Here is an 18,002-nt window from a genome sequence, read left to right as displayed (position 1 = left end):
ACTGGGAGTTTGCTGTGAGCCATCCCTTCAGGATGGATCCTGGAGATGCAGTTTTGTAGTGGTTGGTGGCTGGTTTGGTTTTTGATGGTCACAGCTTCAGTAAAGAAACAGAGTTTGAACCTTAAATTTTGGAGGGATTTATTTGGCTTAAGGTAGAATTGAAAAATTTGTTGCATATGATATATTTTATTTTGCAGTTATCATCACTGAGAAATACAATATCAGCCTTAAACTGTGTCATTTTAATTTTTTTAATTAGAATCCCTTCCCCATCCAGGTTTTATTAGAATCCCTTCCCCATCCACTTCATATCATAACATAGTCAGCTCTTACCAGGCTGGATGAGGTTGTTTTCTTCCTCAGAGGAGTGAAATTCATTGGCTGCTGGATTCCCTGGAAAATTAAAGTGAAATTAGGTGCTACATTGGCGATAATGAATTATTTCTTTAACAAATGTTGTGTTCATTTGGCCAATTCTCCCCTAGGCCAGGCGCCACTGGCCCTGTACATACATTGGCTCTGCTGGACCTGGGAAAAAGCTCTGGAATCTTCATGAACTTGTGGAATTATAGAATGGTTTGGGTTGGAAGGGACCTTAAAGATCATCTGTGTGAGCAAACCTGGCAGCAAAAACCCAAACCAGTGCTTGGTAACACTGCTCTCACCTTCATTTTGCCATCGGCTTCTGAGCTGCTCCAAGCGGTAAAACCACAATTCCCTTTTTCTCAACAAAACCCAACTTGGCTCTCCCGGTTTCCCTTCGCTGTGCCGAGGGGGGAAATCACCAGGAAAAAGGCTGGAGCAGATTGGGAGGCTCAGCTGAGCACTGGGGCTGGTCATTTATCACTGTCAGCGGGGCCATGGGGGACGAGGCACTGGAGCGTTCGCGCTCATCCATGGAGTGACAGCTGACGAGAGCCTGGTGCAACCTCCGGGCAGATAATCCGCCGTGGAGCGGGAATGTGTGCGAGGGAGATACTCTATCACCAGGCACACGCTGCTCCCGACGGCTCCACGAGGCAAAAGGGAGCAGCAGCAGGGCTTTGAGGCACGGTGGGAACTGGGACGTGTCACTGAAACGGGGCTGCCGTGGATTTGTGGATTCTTAAATCCGGGTGGGGACGTGTGGGGAGGGAATGATAATGGGATGGCAGCGTTCCGATGGAAAGCACTGGGTGTTTCACATCTCAGCTTAATTCTGCTACGAAGTCTATTTAAAAATGGCAAAACCCACCCTGGCAGATACAGGCCTCAGTGAATCTAAATATTTTAAAGAACAAGAAAAATGTCTTGTGATATAAACCTGAAATTGCAGCAGGAAAAATCTAATAAGGGAAGGTTAATACATATTTTCTGCAATGTTCAGCATAAAAAAAAGGTTGAGGGAATTGGGATTGTTCAGCCTGGAAAAGAGAAGCTTTGGAGTGACCTAATTGTGGCACCTTCCAGTACCTGGAAGTACCTGGAGGGAGCCTAAAAGAAAGGTGGGGATGGAATGCTTACAAGAGCATGAAAAAGGGCTTCCCACTGCCAGAGGGCAGGCTTAGATGGGATACTGGGAAGGAATTGTTCCTTGTGAGGGTGGTGAGGCCCTGGCAGAGGGTGTCCAGAGAAGCTGTGGCTGCCCCTGGATCCCTGGAAATGTCCAAGGCCAGGCTGGATGGGGCTTGGAGCAACCTGGGATAGTGGAAGATGTCCCTGCCCATGGCAGGAGGTGGAAGAGGATGAACTTTAAGGTCCCTTCCAACCCAAACCATTCCATGATTCCATTAAGTATTTCCTGTAGGTGCTAATTTAGAGCAAGGGTCCCAAGCCAATGTGAGACTATCCCGATTCCAAAAATTCTCGTTCTGCCACCTAATAAAAAGTTTTGCATCTTGAATTCAGTCAATCTGCAACTCAAAACTTATTGTTTTGAATTTGCTGTTATTTTTACTAACTGTATCCCATTTTGCTTTTCATGACAGATCATATGCATTGACTTAACTGGGGAACATTTTAATTGAGCACTGCTGGAGATTTTCCAATAAATTAACATTACATGTTTTTAACAGATGTCTGAAGTTGACATTGTTATTAGACATTGTAATTAATAGAAGTATTACCCAAATTAAAATCTCAGGGCCTCAGAAAAATGAAATTGTAGGTGACTGAGTGATGTTAACTTATTAATAGAGAGTGACTCTTGAATTCCCTCCACTGGGTTTTATTAGCCCAGTAAACACATTTTTCCAAGTAGCTGGAGAGGGAGTTGGACAAACCCTTTGGAATAAGGGCCTTATGAATCAAGACATGTTTTACCAATGATGTTGTGAGGTTCTTTAACCTGCCATTGTCTTACTGGTATAATCTGCCCAAAAGTACCTTTCTGGGATGTTGTAAAGTTGTAATATCATAGAATTGTAGAATCCTAGAATGGTTTGGAAAGGACTTGGAAGATGGTCCAGTTCCAATCTCCATATATGTAATTAAAGATTTGAAACAACGCAGCTATGCACTTTGTCTACAAATTCACGGCCAGCCACGAATTTCAAAGGGCTTTTCCCACTTTGAACATGGGTGTGAATGTCCAGCAGAAATTATCTTGAGTCTCATTTTGAGAAGCCATGGACATAAAAATCAATTCCAGCTCATTGGTGTTACGTGCCACGAGGCTTAACTGCTCTCAGAGTGAGCCCTCAAAAAGGGAGCAGTCTAAATCAAAGTCACACTTAGGAGGTTTTTTATGTAAATATAAACTTGTAAAAGGAAATTGTAAATAAACAATGTGATTAAAAGCAGTTGGGAGGGGATTTTTTAGGTCTGCATTGTTTTGTATTGCAGAGGCTTCCCTAGAATTTGTCATTTCTGGTGCTGATTCCCAAATGAGGAGATGTTGAACTGAGCAGTGCCAGGAATTCAATGACCAGCAGAGATCAGACCCCAGCCTGTGGCTTTCCAGAGTTTATAAAAGTTTATTTCTACCATGAATCTTCAGCCCTTCCCTCAGGTGGTTCCTGCCCTTTGTAGATAGTTTTTTCCTCAAGAATTATGGGATGCAAACTCATATTCCATAACAGGAGAACAGAGTGTTCCTGGAGCTGCTGTGCTTCTCTCCATGATCCATTCTGGAATTCCTGCCCAGGGCTTTGTGCTGCTTCCCATTTTTCACGGTGTACGCACCATGTTCCAGACGAGCATCCAGGGCATGTTTTATTCATGTGCTTTTCACCCCTTAGTTGGGAGCATTAATAAAGCTGCTAAATAAACCCAGGCTTAACAACCCTGCTCTCCACACCCCACTGGACATCTCCTCCCGCTCCCTTACGCTCTGTTTATCACCATCCTTTGTTTGGATCTCTTGGTTTTCCAGCCTGTCTGATGCCATTCTTACCCAAGCTGGTTAATATAAGGGTTTCCAGTGGGGTTTTGAGAGGTGCTGTCTGTAATTATGAAGTAAATCCAGTTGTATTTTATCATCTTCATTCAGCTCCTGTGCTAATAAGAGGCTCCATGAAAAGCAGGAATGGCAGAGATGGCCTGGATAGTCCGTGGTAGGTGGATAACTCAATGCCAGGCTCTGCTTCAGCTTTAAGGCTCTTCTATTTTCTTTTCAATTTTATATTTTAGGAAATTGTAGACTTCCCATCCCTGAAGATGTCCAAGCCCAGGCTGGACAGGGCTTGGAGCAACCTGGGATAGTGGAAGGTGTCTGTATTTTTATTATTTTCTTTTGTGTTACCCCATCCAACCTGGCCTTGGGCACTTCCAGGGATGGGGCAGCCACAGCTTCTATGGAAGGTTAAAAAGAATAAGTTTTAAAAATGAGAACTGCTTGTTATGTTATGACAGAACTCCATGAACTAGGTTTTTGGGAAGTGAAATGATGTCACAGTCTCAAAAATACCACAAGAGTTGATTACTTTGTGTGTCTCATATATCTGTGTTATCTTTCTGATCTGTCAGCCCTTCTAGACAGGATTCTTACACAATCTTAGATTCCTTTTGGTTGGTGTCATTATTTTCTTCTGCCATTGTTTCCTTTGCTATTTTGATCTTGTATTTTACTGTTTACTGTTCTGGTTCATAACACATAATCTCCACTGGTGTCGAGGCAATGTTTTAATAAATATTTGTGTACACACAGGTACATCTAATCCTTCCCCTGAACAGATCCTGAATCTCTGTGATATTACTGCAGGGTTATAGGTGGAATTCATCCAAGTTTTCCTTATAATCAGTGCTCAGAAAGTGACATTTTTAAGTGTGATTGGTTTTATTCTGAAGAAAACAGTATGTCAAATGAATCACCACACAAGTGTCTCATTCTTTCCAGAGTACAGGAGGATTCAAGGCTGGATACTCAGATGTAGATATCCAGTGTGGAAGATGAAAGCCAAGTGCAAGGGTCCAAATTTAAGAATACTTAAACTTATTTAAAATTATTAAACTTATTTAAAATTTAGCCTTAAAGTTTTGTACCCCAAACCTCCAAAATTCAACACCTGCAGTGTCAGAGAACAGATCAAGCAGAATGTGTGGTCACAATCAGGCTGTGATGGGTCACCTTTATCTGGGCCTCATAGACTTTGTGTGTGGGAAAGTCCCATAATCTCACAATCCCAGAATTGTTTGGGTTGGAAAAGCCCTTAGAGATTACTGAGTCAAACCATTCCCAGCTGCCAAGGCCACCACTGATCCATGTCCCCAAGTGCCACATCCACAGGGCTTTTAAATCTCTCCAGGGATGGGGAATGCACCCCTGTCCTGGGCAGCTGTGCCAGGACTGGACAGCCCTTTTCCAGGAAGGAATTATTCCCAATATCCAACCTAAACCTCCCCTGGTGCAGTTTGAGGCCATTTCCACTCATCCTGTCCCTTTTCTCTGGGAGCAGAGCCCAAGTCCCTGGGCTGTACCTCCTGTCAGGGAGTTGTGCAGAGCCAGAAGGTCCCCCCTGAGCCTCCTTTTCTCCAGGCTGAGCCCCTTTCCCAGTTCCCTCAGCCACTCCATGGTTTGTGACCTTGTCTCCTGAACAGCAGGAAGTGTTACTGTACTTTCCAGGACAATTTCCTTTATTCATACCCCAAATATATCCCTGATCCTCATATTTTACTCTCAGACCCTGCTCCTCTGTTCCAGCTGCCATGAATTCACTCCCCCAATCCCCAGTACCTCTACCCCAGGGGACTGGGAATTTCACAATCACTATTTCTCCTCCTCTGCACCTCCACCACCCTCTTTAAGAAATTTATTCATTTTCATTCCAAAACCTCATTTTCCTGTCGCTCCTGGTCCATTTCCCGGAAGGATCAGCAGAACAAACCCAGTGTGTGATCTCTGGCCTTTGTTCATTAAGCAGCACCTCTGTTTTTTGAGGAGCCTGTGTGTTTTGGAGGCTGAGCTGACACTCTGTGCTAGGACACATCACATTCCGTGCCATCAGTCAGTTCCTGTGTCCCAATCTGTTTGATGGCCTGGATGCAGAGAGCACAGTGTGTCACACTGTGGGACATCATCTCCAGAATACATTTCCAAACTGCTTTCAGCTGCCACTCTTCCTTTCCTGAGCTGTTTGGATAAATAAACTTGCATATTTTTCGACAACATTCGTGATCATTACATTCCATTGAGTGACATCAGGGTTTTTTAAATAATAGCTAGGATCCCTCCTAGGAGGACAGCACCACATGACTTGGTTGTGGGAGTTGTGGGTCCAATAATTCAAATAATTCAAAGTTCAAATTGTTGAATTTCTGTGACATAGCCACCTCTCCTTTTAATTGGTCATGAGCTGACAGCTGATCTCTCCTAATGGAGGATGGAACTGGAGAAGTGAGAGGTGAAAGAAACCCAGCAGATCCTGTTCACCATCTCTTTGCCAATGCTGAGGATCCAAAAGACTCATCAGGGGTGGATATATAAATGACCAGGACTGGGGATCGATGTCTCTATGCTGAAAATATCCTCTGGGAGACAAAGGGATTTGAACTGTAACACTTGAGAGTTCATCTGAGATGACAGGAGGTTTTCTTATTGCACAGGAGCTTTTAGAACTGACAGTTCTGCTCGTTGAACTAGACCTGAAAAGAAAGAAGAGCTTCCGTTTCATCACCAGCTAGGAAAGATTTATGGACGAAATTCTGCCATGAATTAAAAACCTCATCCCACTCAAGGAGAGCAGCCCTCTCCCTTGTGTGCCTCTCTTTAGTCCTCCAAGAGCTCCAGTGAATCTCTGATTTCCTGCTTTTGTTTTCTCCATGTCTTGTAGTTTTTGAAATCCTAGAATTTGAAATCCAGATTCCACCTTCAGGAACAAGGAAAAATCGGAGGGTCTTAGTTTAGTTGGAAAAGGGGGTATTTAGCAGGTAATTCCTATTCCTTCAGAAGCACTTCCTGCAGTCTTCAATAGCCAAACCTTCCCTTTGTCCTTTGCAAACCATTGTGAAACCACCCCAAAAGCATTTTCTGGTGTCCAGGAGAACCTGGGAGAGGGGATGGATATAAATAAAGTGAATGATTTCACTCTCTGTTTGAATTAGTGAGGATTTGGAACAATCCCATCCTTGCACAATTTACCAAATCCTCATTTTTGGCATAATTTGGTACATGAGATGTGTGTGACTCCTCTTGGCACACACATCAGGTAACTTTTTAGAGAGCTAAACCCTTCCTTTAGGGAAATATCTCTTGGGTTAGGAAATGGTGAAAAAATAAATAAACAACCTTAGGTTTAAAAAATCAGGCTTGAAGGTACGTAGGGCTATAAATGAAGGACCTGTTTTACAGATGTACTGGCCAGTTGTGGCTTTCACAAGTGAAAAGTGAAGAGAAATTCTGGAGCCCAGAATTCCGAGAATCAGTTCATTTACTCAGGCACAAGCACAAACCAAGGTCAGATCTGTTTTCTAAAGCAGGTGGATGAAATATAATTAAGTTACATTATGCCTTATATTCCACTTTTGGAGATAATTACCTGTGAGACCCTTTTATAACTGCTTAAGAAAATTCTTGTCTTCTCTGATCTTTTTTTTTTCTCCCAGATCCCCAACCCCTCAGTAGCCGATTTGCTCCACCATGGTGGTGTGATTGGAAATGTAGGAAAAATGTAAGAAAAGGCAAAAAAAGAAAGGGGAAAGGAATCCTTCAAGTAGCAGCTGATTTGCTTTGGGATGTTCCCATTCCTGCTTTTCCCTTTTCCTCCTCCTCTCCCCCTTTCCCACCATGGCTGTGCTTTAGGAGATGGAGGAGGCTCCTGGTAATTGGTTAATCAGCTATTTTCAATTCAATTCCTGGCTGTACTTACCACGGAAAATTAACAGTCCTTGTGTATAAATATGACCCCTACTCCTGGATTAATTTGATTATGTGAGAATCTCAGTTTTCATTTAAAAATAATAACTTTCTGGCTGCTCTGATAAAACAAGTTTGGATATGTAATCTAAATATTCCCTAATGGCTTAAAAAAAATCAAAAGACAAATATGAAGAACATATGAATATCTTGTTAATAGAATTTAAATGTTCTCAAATCTTTGCTGTGATGGCTAGAGATTGAATATTTTGAGACCAGAAAATTCCTGATTTTCATTCACTGCTGGATCAGCATTCTCTGAAAGCCAAACCTTTTTTAAGCATCTTCATTTGGGTCCACAAAAAGAGAAGTGATGTTCATTAAATGATTTGGGGTGTTTTAACCCTGAGTTCTTTAAATTTCCCTGGACTTGTAAATCTGGTTGGAACTGAAGTCACGCTAGTTTGAAAGGAAATATTTTTTACAGAACTTTCCCATTTGAACATATTTCATTGTTAAATTTATCTATCACAGGTGTGATACCATCAACCCATGGAACAGGGAGGATAAATAAAATGTATCCTAACAAATTAAAATGTGCCAGAGAACAGGTCTGGGTATTGGAGCTCGATTGTCCACGCTGATAAATTGCTGGGATGGGATCAGACATGATTTCAGCTGGGCTAATTATCTCTTGGATAGTTTGTAGATAAGACTCTGTCTCTTTGAGTGGTTCAGTGGTACAGACTCGTGGTGAGGGCAGCAGGGAGGGAGATGGTTCTACTTGGCCTCATGAGACCCCACCTGCAGAGCTGCCCCAGCCCTGGGCCAGCAGCAGGAGGACGTGGAGCTGCTGGAGAGAGACCAGAGGAGGCCATGGAGCTGCTCCAAAGGCTGGAGCCCTTCTGCTCTGGAGCCAGGCTGGGAGAGCTGGGGGGGTCACCTGGAGAAGAGAAGGATCCAGGGAGAGCTCAGAGCCCCTTCCAGGGCCCAAAGGGGCTCCAGGAGAGCTGGAGAGGGGCTTGGGACAAGGCATGGAGGGACAGGACACAGGGAATGGCTGCACACTGCCAGAGGGCAGGGATAGATGGGATATGGGGAAGGAATTCCTGGCTTTGAGGGTGGTGAGGCCCTGGCACAGGTTTCCCAGAGAAGCTGTGGCTGCCCCTGGATGTGATATTCTCAGCTCAGTCAGAGAGAAAGAGAAAGGTTTTCTAACCAGGCAAGAGCCTGAGAAACAGTTGGGAAAGGATGTAAATAATTCTCTAATCTATCTTGTTATTCACATTGTTTATAGATATGTCCTGCTACTGTTCATCATTCACTGCACACCAATGGTGTGGGATGTTTTTACTCTAAGACCAATGAAATTAGCCTTCTCAATGTTCTCTATATATAGAGCGGTACATTTGAAATAAAGAGAGAGCTCATTTTCTTAGCCTTCTGATCTAGAGTTCTCTGTTCCCGTCCTGCTCAACAGCGTCACCTGGATCCCTGGAAATGTCCAAGGCCAGGCTGGACGGGGGCTTGGAGCAACCTGAGACTGTGGAAGGTGTCCCTGCCCATGGCAAGGGGTTGGATTTTTTAGATGGTTAGATGATCTTTAAGGCTCCTTCCCAAACCATTCCATGACCATTCTGTGACAATCCATGTGTGGACAGAACTTCATCTGCAGTCAGTGACTCTTTAGCCAAAAGCTGTTGCGGGGCCATGTTAGAAACTATCCAGTGACAAGTGCAAAAACTGAGTAATGCCTAAGAAATATTGAGCATCTGTTTAGCAAGTTTTGATTATCTTTCCATGTATTTTGTATCTGTGAAGGATTATTTCTGTTAAGATCAAGGAATTCCAAGGAGCACAGGGCAGACACTGCACCTGTCTGAAGCAGACTTTGCCTGAAGCTGAAATTGAATGTCAGGTCCTCCAGGATCTGTGTTGCTTTCAGCTCCTACTGGTTCTGTTCAGTAGGGAGCAATGTGTGTCACAGGAATCTCTCAGGCTTAGTTTGGAAAATTTAGAGTTTTGGCAGTTGATGATGGAGCAGCGTCTGGAAGTTTTGAGAAGTTGTTCATGAATTTATGTTAATGAAAATTCTGACTGCGTGAATATCAATGAAATAAAAGTAAGAATCTATTCCTTAGCTTTACTTGGGAGGATCAAGGAGATAAAAGAAAGATACAGAGACATCCCTGGAAGGATTGTAGGCTAGCCTGGACAGGGCTTGGAGCAGCCTGGGATGGTGGAAGGTGCCCCTGCCCATGGCAGGAGGTGGGACTGGATGAACTTTAAGGTCCCTTCCAGCCAAACCATTCTGGGATTTGATGATCCATGTCCTTCTAATTCAGCTTTTCTGCACCCATTAATGCATTAACTCCATAAATTGACAGTACTTGGGTGGAATGTGCTGTTTTCAACCCCAGGAAGCTGCAGTGAACCCACAGCCAGTCCAGTGCTCATTGGAAATCTCTCTGTTGCTCTGTAACACCAGGTTTCATCCTACTTACTGCAATCCTTTGTCTCTGGAATGACAATGAGCTTGGAAAATTAATTTATTCTTTCGATTGGCAAGCTACAGGGATAGTCCTATTTTTTTTTTTCCAATTCCTGATTTTCTGGAGTTAATCAATCCAATTTGTAGGCAAGAGTTAAAATATTTTCACATGGAAAACTGTTCAGTAAAAAGTCCCAAACTGGGACATTCTTTAGTTCTCCTTGGGGAGAGTTGTTGTTACTTGTACATTGTTATTTAGGTGTTGTAACTTTCTTCCTAAGGTTGAATGTGTATTTTGTTGAGGTCCTTTTAAAGCTGGGTTTTTTTTGGTTTATATTTTACTATTTAATGCATCTGTGACGGAAATACTGGACAAAATAGTGAGCCAAAGTATGAATGACAAGAAAATGAATCATTTTATCTGGCTGAGATTTTAGAAATTAAAGTATGAAGACATTGGGAGACAACTTGGGAACTCTGAAAATATTACTTTCATTCAAGCCCGTCTCACCTCTGAAAGTTTAATTTTAATTTTAATATATTGAAAGCCTGGCCATTTGAAATGATAACTGCTTCATACATCATGGATGTCACTCACTCTGTAAATGAAGGCAGCTATCAGGGCGAGGGCAGGGTTAGTTTATTTGATCTTACAAGATGTTCCATAATTTTTCTGACTGTTCACTCCTCTCCCGTGGCTGTAGATCATGTTGGGAATACCAGCTACAGCTAACGAGGTTGAAACCTTGGTCATGTTACTCCCACTCTGGAGCTTCCCAACAATTTTCTTCCCAAAGCCTCTCTCCTGAGGCACAGGACAATCAATTTTCCTAAATGCCACCAATTGACTCGTGGCACCTCTTGCTCCACTTGCAGATAACCCTGATTTTCCCTTCTCACTGACTGTTGGTAAATGTTGGATGCCAGCTGGGATTAGGAATGTGCCTCCTTGCTAATGAGAAATATTGTTCCCAGAGAATTCACAAGCGAGCCCACGTTCCTTATCTGACCTGGTTCATTCCTCACCAGCATGAGGACTAAAGGAATTAAAATAATGCATGCATTGAGAAAGCATCTTGATTTTCTCCCTGGGAAATATTTTGTGAACAGAAGGTTGCATTTTGAATTCAGGCAGTTTCATTTCTTGCCGCCGTTGTTTAAAAAGTGCCTTAGCAGCAAAAAATGAATGTGGGGATGGCAGCAAAAAGGTTTTGAACTACAAGAGGGCAGGGGTGGATGGGATATTGGGAAGGAATTGTTCCCTGTGAGGGTGGGGAGGCCCTGGCACAGGGTGCCCAGAGAAGCTGTGGCTGTTCCTGGATCCCTGGAAATGTCCAAGGCCAGGCTGGATGGGGCTTGGAGCAACCTGGGAAAGTGGAAGGTGTCCCTGCCCATGGGAATTGTTCAGATTTCAATGGATCTGTGAGAAATAGACAATTGATTTTATGCAAAGCAAATACTCTATCACATTTTAACTTGTTTTTTTTTTCCCTTCTAGATAAACATCATGTCAATGGGAACAGAATGGTTGAACCTTTCCCAGAGGGAACACAGATGGCTCTGTTTGGTAAGGCATCAGTTTGAAAATAAAAGCTCAAAACTCTGTGGTGTTTTTGCATTCCAAATTTCTTAATTTCATCCTGACTTCTTTGAGTTTCAGAATATGGGCTGCTCCTGCCGTTTTCCAAACTTTGACACCAGCTAAAGCCACAGGGCCTTTTGGAGATGTCCATTAGATGTCATTTCCATATAAAGAAATACACTAAAAATGTTTTTTTTTTTCTTAAAAAAATGTAAATTCTGTATTTTGTTCCCGAGAAATTCCAAAATAATAGCTTTTTTAATGTATGATAATTTTTCTAAGATCATTCATTAGTTTAAACAAAATTCTGAAGATGATCCATGATTCTCCACCCTTTAAACCGTGCAAGGAACTCCAGCTGTTTGGGATCTCCTGGACTTGGAGGGTTGTTACTATTTACATGCCCCAAAACAAACCTGCTGGTTTCTGCCTGACCTTGTGAATAGTCCTGTGGAATTCCTGTTGGGAGCCATCAGAGCTGGAGAAGGGGCCAGCTGGAAGAGAGAAATTGTTTAATTTCTCTATATCTTTCTCTTTTCTATGAAAATGTCATTCTTTGAGCCCACTTTGAAGACTTGAAAAGGTGTTTCTCCAGAGAAATTAATTACTTCTGGAAGTAATAAACATCCTAAAATGGATCAAAAGCACCTTTTTCCAACCAAGATCTGGACTTTAACCAAACCTGGGAATTGTCAGAGCTCTCATTTTGGGATGTGCTGATGTAAGGCAAGCCTTTGGGATTTACTGGAAAGAAAGAAATGGATTTCTATGGCAGTTATTATTAAAATTTATTGCTACAGAGAATGAAAAATTTCCTAATGCTGTTTTGATACAACTGAGTTGTTTACAGAGGATATATTTCTCTACTAACCTGTGCAGGATGGTCCAAAGTGCCTTAGGAAATGTATTATATTCTATTAAATGTTTCTCTGTCTATGATGCTGAAGTAAATATTAAATCACTTCTTGATACACATTAATTTAATACTCCAAAAATGATCTTTTAAATTGATGATGGCAAAAAAATCTTGGTGAGTGTCATCTTTCCTGTGGAATTAATGTTGGTGTAGTTTCATGGATGAAGAGGTGAAATGGTTTGTGGGTGTTACCCTTCAGTTTCCAACATGATTTACTCCACTTCTCTTCAGAGCTCCCCCAATCCAGTGTTGCCTTTCTGTCAGTGTCTCCTTCTCTGTGGATTTTGGGAACATAGACAAATTCTTGGAGTGGTGGAATGATTGTTTCATAATTTTCTTTTGGAGCAAATGGAAAATTATTTTAACCTTTTAATCTCCAAGGCTGAGATGGATTCAGAGATTCGTCTTTGAGTTTCTTACAGCAGGAAGGGTCAGAGGGTTCTGGTACAGTCTGATATTGATGGAATCTGTGCTGTTTAGATTTTTTTTTTTTTAAAATAAGCTCCTTTTGGGTTTTTTAAAATTTTCTTTGTCATGATCAGATCACATTTCCAGTGTTTGTGATGGGTGTTGGTTCTATTGCTGTACACAATTTGTAAAAAATCACAGAAAGCAGCAGAATTTAGTTGGAAAAGTGCAAAATCTTATTAAACGGCACACTTTGAAGCATTCGTGCAACATTCCTATCAAGCCTGGGAACTTCCATTCTTTTTCAATTGCCCTAGATTTTTCCACAAGGCTGGGATTTCAAGTGTTTGGCTTAAGTGGTGAAAGCTCAGGCTGGTGCCGTCTGTGCTGTGAAGGAACAGAAAACCTCCACATCCTGATTTTTGCTGTTAGACCTGCACTGGAATAGTGCACAAACACGACTCTGATGATAACCCCTGGCATTTGTTGGCGTTGGCATCCCAGTCTGGGGGGTGGGATGGGAAAAGGGAGCTGCAGTTCGTTTTCCTCCCTCCAACCCATGTGAATGGGAATAAAAGGCCAGGTTGGATGGGGCTTGGAGCAACCTGGAGTAGTGGATGGTGTCGCTGCCCATGGAACTGGATGAGCTTTAAGGTCCCATCCAAACTGAACCTTTCCATGATTCTCTGATTCTAAAACAAGCACTAGGAGAAGAAAACAATCAGTTAGGAATTCCTCTCCTGGGATTATTGCTCATCCTATCCATGTGTGATCCTGTTAACAGCAAGTTCTTTGTATTTTGGGACTCTGTAAGCTCAGGAGAGAGCCGGAGCCAGTTGAGTTTCTGACTTCACCTCACCAAGAGAGGATTTTCACACCCCTCTTCCAGAAGAATCCTTTAATCCTTGGGATTCACAGGGAAGAGCAGTAGTTACTTTAGAAGAGATCCTTCTTCCTGCCTAGAGAGAGGGTGTGGATTGTCCCTCACTGGGGTTATTCCAGACCCATCTGGACACAATCTTGTGCTCTGTACTCCGGGATGACCCTGCTGGAGCAGGGAGTTGGACCAGATGACCCCACTGTGCTCCCTTCCAACCTGACCCATCCTGTGATTGCTTAAAAAGATCTGCAAAACCCAAAAGCTGGTTGTGCAGAGACAGCCAATTTGCAGTGAATTTTCCTGTTGCTTGGATAGTTTTAGATGCACCAATAAACCAGCAGAATAAAATATAATGCGGGGTTGTAAACACTGAGCCTTCCACCTGCTACAAAATATAGTTGGATTTCATTCCACAGCTCCCTCTCCTGCAAAACCTCCTCAAGATGCTCTTCCTAATGGTGCATTATTTATTTGATGGTGTGACTGCTTGTTTGGATCAAGGGACAGGGTGAATGTACTCAGGGCATTGTTCCTGCAGCTTTCCCATCCACAGCAGAACCTCACAGATTTCAAAGGATTATTTAAATTACCTTGAGACTCTCCTGTTGTCTGTTCAGCATCACCCAGCTGCTGGAGGTGCATCTATTGTTCATTAGGATAAAGAAATGTGTCCTTGTTTCTACAGTGGGGAAAAAAGAGCCACATTTAGAGGGTGAGGGTGATTCTTTAATGGAAATCTTTTAATGCCCCCCATCCTGTGACCTCGTAATCCAGCTCCCAGCTAAGATTAAAGCACTAAGGGAACATGATGTGCACAGGCACAGCCTCACTGGAGACACTGGAATGCTGTGTCAGAAATTCCCTGAAGCCTATTCCCAAATTCCTTGTCTGCTGCCCAGAGAAGCTGTGGACTCCCCATCTCTGGAGGTGTTCAAGACCAGGCTGGATGGGGCTTGGAGCTACCTGGGACAGTGGCAGGGGTTGGAACTGGGTGGTCTTCAAGGTCCCTTCCAACCCAAACCGTTCTGGGGTTCTGTGTTTCCATGGACCAAGTGAAACTTGATGTTACATGTTTGTGTTATGAATGATAAAGTAGAAGCCCTTCAATAGATGCCTGTCCAGAAAGTTTTCTTGGAAGTTTTATGGCCATGGATATATTCAGTTAAAAGTATTTTTTTAAGAGACTGATTTTGACCCCAAACTTAATCAAAACTCAAAATCTGAATATATATAAAGGGGGGTGGGGAGTGATGGTATTTTGAAAAGAAGCAGTTTAGGGTCTAAATTCAACTTATTTACTTGAATAAGTTTTGAATTACTTTATTTGAATTACTTATTCAACTTATTTACTTATTTTAATACTTACTTATTTGGGTAAAAAAACCCCAAATGCCTGAGAGCTGCAGAACAGTCACGAATTCAAGAAATTAGTATTTTCCTCAGCACCATTGTAACTCTTGCATATTTGAAACACATTTAAATGCACTTCTGCATTGTCATCATGGAATGGTTTGAGCTGGAAGGAACCTTAAAGATCTCATTGCCACCCCCTGCCATGGGCAAGCAAATTTTGCTCGGAGATGTTTCTGATCAGGTTTCTGTTGAATTTTAAGCACTCCTTTTCCTTATCAACTGCTGCTGGTGCAAGACTCGAGTTTGTCCCAGAGCACCTCTGTGTTCCATAAAATTTCTGTGTCACCTGATTTCTCCAACAGGAAGCATCTTGCATATGGTGTGTGCATAGAAAGGCTCTTATTTACCTCCAGTGAAATCTGGCAATGGCTCAGATTTGTAATTACAACACTTCTAAAATGTAGGAGCACATTGAGTTGTATTTGCTTGATACAGACTGGCTTGTAAAGGGATAATTGGTTTCTTGATGTAAACAAAGCGCAGACAGAAATAGGATGTTAAGGAACTGATAAGGTCTAATTATGGATATTTCGGAGCTGGCAGATGGATCCAGGCCTGGTCACCTTCTGCTCTGCACTTATTAGACAGCAGCACATCCCAGTAATTCCATGGAGCTGTGTCATTATTGTGTTTTGCCTGAGTTACTGGGTCCTGTCACCATTGCGTTCCCACTACTTCCAAAGGTGATTTAAAAATTAAACCAGGGTCCACCAGGATTGTCCAGCGAGGTCTCAGCCTGTTCCTTGGGGCCCTTGGAAAACTGAGCTCCTCCAACACACCCTGCTCTTGGGGGCTTTGACTCCTTCCCATAAAGGTTGGACGGGGCTTGGAGCAACCTGGGGTAGTGGAATTTATCCCTGCCCATGACAGGGAGTGGGACAGGATAAGCTTTAATGCCCCTCCAACCCAAACCATTCTGTTTCTGTGGATAAAGGCCTCATTAAGGCAACTTCTCAACTAAAAGAAAATTATTTCCCTTGGAAGTGGGATGATGGGTTCAAGAACAGGTAAATCCATACAGAGTTTCTTTCTGTCCCCCCTGGAACAGCTGCTGGTGGCTGTGTCAGAAAAGAGCCAGTGTTTGGAAGTCTTTTGGTCCAGTTGAGTTTTTCAATTACTATTTTTTTCACCAGGAAAAGAAAATCACAGGGAACAAAGTTTGGCCCCCAAGAGAAACACCTTTTTTTTTCCTTTGGGTTTTTTTTTTTTTTTTTTTTTTTTTTTTGACAGTAGAAATAGAACAAGCAATTTTTCTCAAAGAAAAAGAAAAAAAACTTAAAAAAATTCTAAACATCAGAAGATTTTTTTCTCTCTATCTGAAGAAAATGTAAGACTTGATAATGTTGAAATAGGCGTGTTTGCTCTGACCCAAATGGAGAAGAAACATGCACAGCAATATCATCACGTGGGCAAGGATCACGTTGTGGAAGAATTGAGAGCCAGAGGGAGTGTATTGCAGAAGGGGTTCATGTCCCTCGTGTTAATTCTCTTTCTGCATGTGGAAAGGAGAAGGAAGTGTATTAATTGGCTGGCTTTGCAGAGTTCTGAGGCATTAATGCTGTCCTGTTTTCAGGAATTAATGCTGTCCTGGTTTTTTCCTGTTTTATAGTGATGGGAAAATGGACACAGCATTTCTGCAGTTCTGGAATGAGAGAAAAACCTGGGAAGTCAGGGCATAACAAAAGGGAATGGCCTAAAGGGAGGCTGCTCTGTCCCTAAACCAAATTGTGGACCCATTCTTACCTTTCCAGAACGTTTATTAAAGAAATTTACCCTTAGTTCCCATTTTCCTTTTTCCACTCTTCTAGACACTGATTTTGTCTTTTGGTTGCCTCTTCCAGAGGGCCGAAACTCAGCCCAGTTCCCAACCCCTGCTGTGTGGTCCTGGTTCATCATTATTGCAGCCACTGTCTAAACATGGAATCATGGAATGGTTTGGGTGGGAAGGAACCTTAGAGCTCATCCAGTGCCACCCCTGCCATGGGCAGGGCAGGGACACCTCCCACTATCCCAAGCTGCTCCAAACCCATCCAGCCTGGCCTTGGACACTGCCAGGTATCCAGGGGCAGCCACAGCTTATCTGGGCACCCTGTGCCAGGGCCTCACCACCCTCACAGCCAGGAATTCCTTCCCAATATCCCATCTATCCCTGCCCTCTGGCAGTGGGAAGCTATTCCCTGTGTCCTGTCCCTCCATGCCTTGTCCCAAGTCCCTCTCCAGCTCTCCTGGAGCCCCTTTAGGCTATGGAAGGGGCTCTGAGCTCTCCTGGATCCTTCTCTTCTCCAGATGAACACCCCCAGCTCTCCCAGCCTGGCTCCAGAGCAGAGGGGCTCCAGCCCTTGGAGCATCTCTGTGGCCTCCTCTGGACTCTTTCCAGCAGCTCCACATCCTTCTGATGTTGGAACCCAGATCTGGAGGCAGTTCTACAGGTGAGGTCTCACCTGAGTGGGGCAGAATCCCGCCCTCCCCTGCTGCCCATGCTGGGGGATCAGCCCAGGGCATCATGGTCAGACTGTGTCCAGCTTTTCCTTCACCACCATCCCCAAATCCTTCTCCTCAGGTCATCTTCTTCCTCACAACCTTGCCTGAAGTGAGATGCTCTGGCTTGCTGGTCAAACCTCTACGTTTTTTTTTTTTTTTAAATCACTGCCAGGGAATGTTCTCTGTTTAGATTTTAAAGCCTAAGCAGAAAAGCCCTGAACTGAAAATTTACCCCTAAATCTGTTGTAAAATAAGGTGATAAACACAGAAAAATCCCATAACTCTGGGACCTTTTGAAATAAAAACCTCAATACTCAGTTTCTCTTGTCCTGTGGAATATCCTGGTCATTGTGCTTTAAATGGTGCTGCTCTGATTTGATGGAATTGTGCATCAGCTTTGTGGGAATGTAAATGGGCAAAGCACTGGGCAAGGAGACCCTGATAAAAACAAAATGCTACAGTTCTGCTTAGTCCTCACCAAAGACATTTCCTGACATTTATAAACACTAATAAGGGGCAATAAAATATCCCTAACACAAAGTGAAAGATGTCCTTGATGAA

At 43.0% G+C, this 18,002-nt stretch overlaps 1 protein-coding gene across 3 annotated transcripts in view; it reads left to right on the top strand.

Moving 5' to 3' along the window:
• MSRA (methionine sulfoxide reductase A) overlaps nt 1-18,002 on the top strand; it is a 228,683-nt gene that overhangs the window by 71,405 nt on the left and 139,276 nt on the right. For all 3 annotated transcript variants that reach the window (XM_054001624.1, XM_054001626.1, XM_054001625.1), the window contains exon 2: nt 11,260-11,328. In XM_054001624.1, the coding sequence (XP_053857599.1) occupies nt 11,260-11,328 (69 nt within the window). The remainder of the gene's footprint in view (nt 1-11,259; nt 11,329-18,002) is intronic.

This window comes from Vidua macroura, chromosome 31 (genome assembly GCF_024509145.1).
Source record: "Vidua macroura isolate BioBank_ID:100142 chromosome 31, ASM2450914v1, whole genome shotgun sequence".
Lineage (NCBI taxonomy): Eukaryota > Metazoa > Chordata > Aves > Passeriformes > Viduidae > Vidua > Vidua macroura.
Note: the sequence above shows the minus strand (reverse complement) of the source record. Positions and strands in the feature narration are given on the sequence as shown.